At 20.4% G+C, this 4,765-nt stretch overlaps 1 protein-coding gene and 2 non-coding genes across 3 annotated transcripts; 1 reads left to right on the forward strand and 2 right to left on the reverse strand.

Moving 5' to 3' along the window:
* Positions 1 to 576: 576 nt before the first annotated feature.
* Positions 577 to 658, forward strand: PRSY57_0407500. Its single transcript has one exon. It is a non-coding gene; the product is annotated as a tRNA-Ser (tRNA).
* Positions 659 to 1,262: 604 nt separating this feature from the next.
* PRSY57_0407600 lies at positions 1,263 to 1,335 on the reverse strand. Its single transcript has one exon. It is a non-coding gene; the product is annotated as a tRNA-Ile (tRNA).
* A 553-nt stretch (positions 1,336 to 1,888) lies between these two features.
* On the reverse strand, positions 1,889 to 4,716 carry PRSY57_0407700 (protein phosphatase, putative; the record flags this gene model as incomplete). Its single annotated transcript, XM_012905939.2, has 2 exons — positions 1,889 to 1,928; positions 2,114 to 4,716. The coding sequence occupies 2 exons, from the start codon at positions 4,714 to 4,716 to the stop codon at positions 1,889 to 1,891; spliced, it is 2,643 nt and encodes an 880-aa protein (XP_012761393.2).
* Positions 4,717 to 4,765: the final 49 nt, after the last annotated feature.

Below are 4,765 nucleotides of genomic sequence, written 5' to 3' on the forward strand. Positions count from 1 at the left end.
TTTTTTTTTTTTTTTTTTTTTATTGAAGTATTAATATTTATAATATGGAAAAAATAAATAAAAAAAAAGGAAAAAGGTATTATTATAATATATATATATATATATATATATATATATATATATTTTCCCCTTTTTTTTTAATTTATCACATAAATATAGAAAAAAAAAATAAATAAATAAAAGAACATTTATATATATATATTATATATATATATATATATATATATATATATTATTAAATAAATAAAATATAAATAATATATATGTATGACCAGCTACCTTATTAATATTTATAAGCTGAATATTAATAAAACATACTGTTATGAAAAAAAAAAAGAAAAAGAAAAAAGAAAAATTGGAACATAAAATATATGCATAATAATATTATATATTATTCTATTCTATATTAAGATATATTTCTTCATATTATATATACATACTATATATTTAAAATATTACATGTATATATAATATATATATATATATATATATATGTATACTTTAAATTTTTTTTGTTTTGTTTCTTTTTAATATTTCAAAATATGTGCACCTTATAACAAAAGAAGAAAAGATTGAGACAGTGTGTCCGAGTGGTTAAGGAGTCAGACTAGAAATCTGGTAGGCTTTGCCTGCGCAGGTTCGAATCCTGCCGCTGTCGAATTAAAAAAAAAAAATAAATTTATTTTATAAGAAATAAAAAAAAATAATGTAATATATAATAAAATATATATATAGAAAAAAATATATATTATATAAAGAATATAAAAATAAAATTATGAGAAAAAATAATATATATTATTATTACTTATAATATCTGTATATATAAAAATAAGCATATGCACAAAATAAATGAATTCAATAAAACATAAAATAAGGAATTAAACCATATATATAAATATATATAATATATATTTATTTATTTATATATTTTATTTTTAATATATATATATATATATATATATATATACATTTGAAATTTATAGAATTTATATTTTCCTTTTTAATTATAAAATAAGTACATATAATATTTATTAATATATTAAAAGATTCATAATTAAATAAGAAAATATGCACTGCTTCTTTATATATTTAATAAACAATAATATGATATAATATTATTTTATATATAAAATATATCTAATTTTTTTCTTTAATACAATTTATTAATAATTTATATATACTTAAATTTTAATATTTTATTTATAAATAATAATATACAAATCTACTTTTATTATATTAATCATTTTTTTTCTTATTTTATATGATCCATGTGGGTTTCGAACCCACGACCTTCGGTACATAAGACCGACGCTCTAACCACTGAGCTAATGGATCTTATGTGAAGCTTGTTTATTCATAAATAAGAATAAAAAAAAAAATGAATATATAAATATTATATATATATATTATATATATATCTATGTTGACATATTAAATAATAAATATGTTATATATTTAAAAAAAATATAATTGTAGTAATTGCATTTTATTTTTTTCAAAAAATTTATTTACATGATTGTTACAAAATGTTCACAAAAAAAAAAAAAAAAAAAAAAAAAAAATTATAAAAATATAAAAATAAAATATATATAAATATATATATAAATATATATATATTTATATATATAAGGCAAAACGAATTAAAGGTAAAAATAATTATATGATATAATAATTAAAATTATTTAAAAAAGAATGAAATACAGAATAATATAAATATGAGAATATATTATTAAGAATATGTGTATAGATTTGAAATAAATATATAATCCATATGTTTATATGTTTATATATATAGTATAATTATATTATATTTTTTCTTTCTCTCCTTTTTTTTTTTTTTTTTTTTTTGGAGCTTTCTTTCATCTTGCTCTTCATAAGCGTCTTCATTCTATTGATTTATTAAATCCTTCAAAGCAGAAAACTTGATTCTGCGTGATAAAAAAATAATAAAATAAAAGTTAATTATAATAAATGTAAGCATTAAATTGTATCATCAAATAAATATATACATAATATGTATAAAATGTACAATATGTATAAAATGTAAAATATGTATAATATATTATATTCCCATCTGTATCTTTTTTTTTTTTTTTTTTTTTTTTTTTTTTACCGTCGGCGAACGCGTCCAGCTTGACCTGAGTATATTCCAGAAGATTCATTTATTGAAGAGACCTTATTATTCTTATCCGGGTTTTGAAATATAACCACAAGGACAGATAAATTATCCAATGATTTTTTTTTATAAGCTAGTTGACATAAAGCTTGTGCAGCTGTATTAGCATCTCTTGATTGTATTAAAGAATTTTTAACTGTGTTAACAGCTTCTTGTGATGTTATAACATCAAAAATACCATCACAACAAATAATTAAGAATTCATCATCGTCTGTTAATTTAATATGAAATATATCAGGTTCACATATGAGACCTTTTAATTTTTCTTTTGTTTTTTTATGAAAAGAACCAAATCCTCGACATACTCCTAAACAACCACCTAAATATCCTTCATCATCTAAAATTCCTCCTGATTTTAAAATTCGATCTTCTTCTTTTTTATTAATACTAGCCCTATGATCTACTGTAAGAACTATAGCTCTACCATTTTTACTTATGATACATCTACTATCACCTATATTGGCAACATATAACATGTTTTTAAATATAACGCTGACACATGCTGTAGTACCACTGGAATAATTAGAATGATTTTCTTCTTTTATATTTATAATATTTTTACATAAATAATTATCTGTTTCTTCAAATGAATATTTTAAAGAATTTTCTAAACCATTTCCGTTTATAAAATAATAATACATATGTATATGTAATAATTTCTGTACTATATTTACAGCATTATCACCATTATGACCATCATATATAGCACAATAAATATAAGATGGTGTTTCCATATCTTTTATATTATTAATTATATTTAAATATTCTTCATCAATTAATTCATATTCATTTTTTTCTTTTTTTGTTAATATATCGTATTCTTCTTTTAAAAAATTATTCATGTCCTCAATAATAATCACTCTATCTTCGTTATAAGTCCTATTTCCTTTAAAGCTATAAGAACCACATTTGAACATATTATTTATCTTTACATTTTCCTCATCTTTTTTTTGGGGGGGGCTCCTTATTTTTATATCTTCACTTAAATAATTCTTGCATTCCACCTTCTCCTTAGCGCAACTAGCACTATATTTATATGAACAATAAGTGTTTACCGAATTGGTCACATTGTTCTTTTTATTATCATCAACATGATCGTTTTGATTACCATCAACATGGTCGTTTTGATTACCATCAACATGGTCGTTTTGATTACCATCAACATGGTCGTTTATATTACCATCAACATTGTTCTTTTTATTATCATCAACATTGTTCTTTTTATTACCATCAACATTGTTCTTTTTATTATCATCAACATTGATGCTTTTGTTAACCCCCCCTGAGATATCTCCCATTTTTTTCTCTTCCAACCTCCCCACAGTCATCTCCTTTCTTTGTATAGAAATGTTAGCATGATATATCTCCTCATTATATTTCACTAAAGAAGGCCCACAAGACCCATCATCTTTCTTATCATTTTCTTTATTACGAACATTTTCATAAACCCTATTTAATTCATTTTTAGTATATGAATAATTATAGTTTTGATATTTATTAATGGTCTCTTCTTTCCTCACGACATGGTGGTTATCTGTAGTAACAAGACCCTTATAAATATTATCATTATTATTTTTTTCGATCCCGCTTTTTCTCGTTGTTCCTTGTATAGTAGTATTACTATATGTAAATGTCTGATACATTGATGAAATTGATTTTTTCTTTGTATCATTAATAAATTCTGCATTTTCTTCATTCTTTAGTTTTACCACCCCATCACTACATAAAATATAGTGATCATCAATTTTGATGGGCAATTGTATCTTCTTATAATCCCCACTTATTTTTTCGTTATGTAGATAATTAGAAATATTATGTGTACATGTACTATTCGTATTAGGAACCAGTTTGTTAATTTTATCATTATCATATATGTGTTCATCACAAATTTTTTTATCACATATTTGTTCATTACATACATTTATTATATTATCATAACTATATAAGTTTTTCTTAGTACATACATTATATACATCATCATCATCATTATTATAAATATTTTTATCAGAACATGTATTCTTTTTTTCAATATGATTATTTGTTTGTCTATGATGTTTGTTTAAATCATCTAGATTTATAAGAAAATTTAAAAAAGTATTTTTTTTCTTTTCTTGAATAATATCCATATGAGGATAAAAATTATTATTTGTTTCTTCATTCTTTACATTATATATAAATAGTTCGATGTAATTATAATTATTCGTTTTATATTCTTCAAAAAATTTATTTTTAAAAAATATAGATACACCCATATATAATATTTCATTATGTTTATTAAATATAATAGGAATTATAAAAAACTCATATTCATTATTTTTCAACCCTCCATAATAATCTACGATGGACATAAATTCAATTTTTTTCTTTTTCTTATATTTAAAATCTTCATATAAATTTATTTTCTTCTCATTATTAATATAACATTGTACATTATAGTTATTCAAATCTTTAATCAGTTCATACAATTTTCCATAAACATACTTCGAGCATTCATTCTTACAATAAATATTATTACTACTCTCAGATGTACGCATGCTCATAACCAAAAATAAATATATAAAATAAATAAATATATATATATATTATAAA

Source organism: Plasmodium reichenowi, chromosome 4, assembly GCF_001601855.1.
Source record: "Plasmodium reichenowi strain SY57 chromosome 4, whole genome shotgun sequence".
In the NCBI taxonomy this organism is placed as follows: Eukaryota; Apicomplexa; class Aconoidasida; order Haemosporida; family Plasmodiidae; genus Plasmodium; species Plasmodium reichenowi.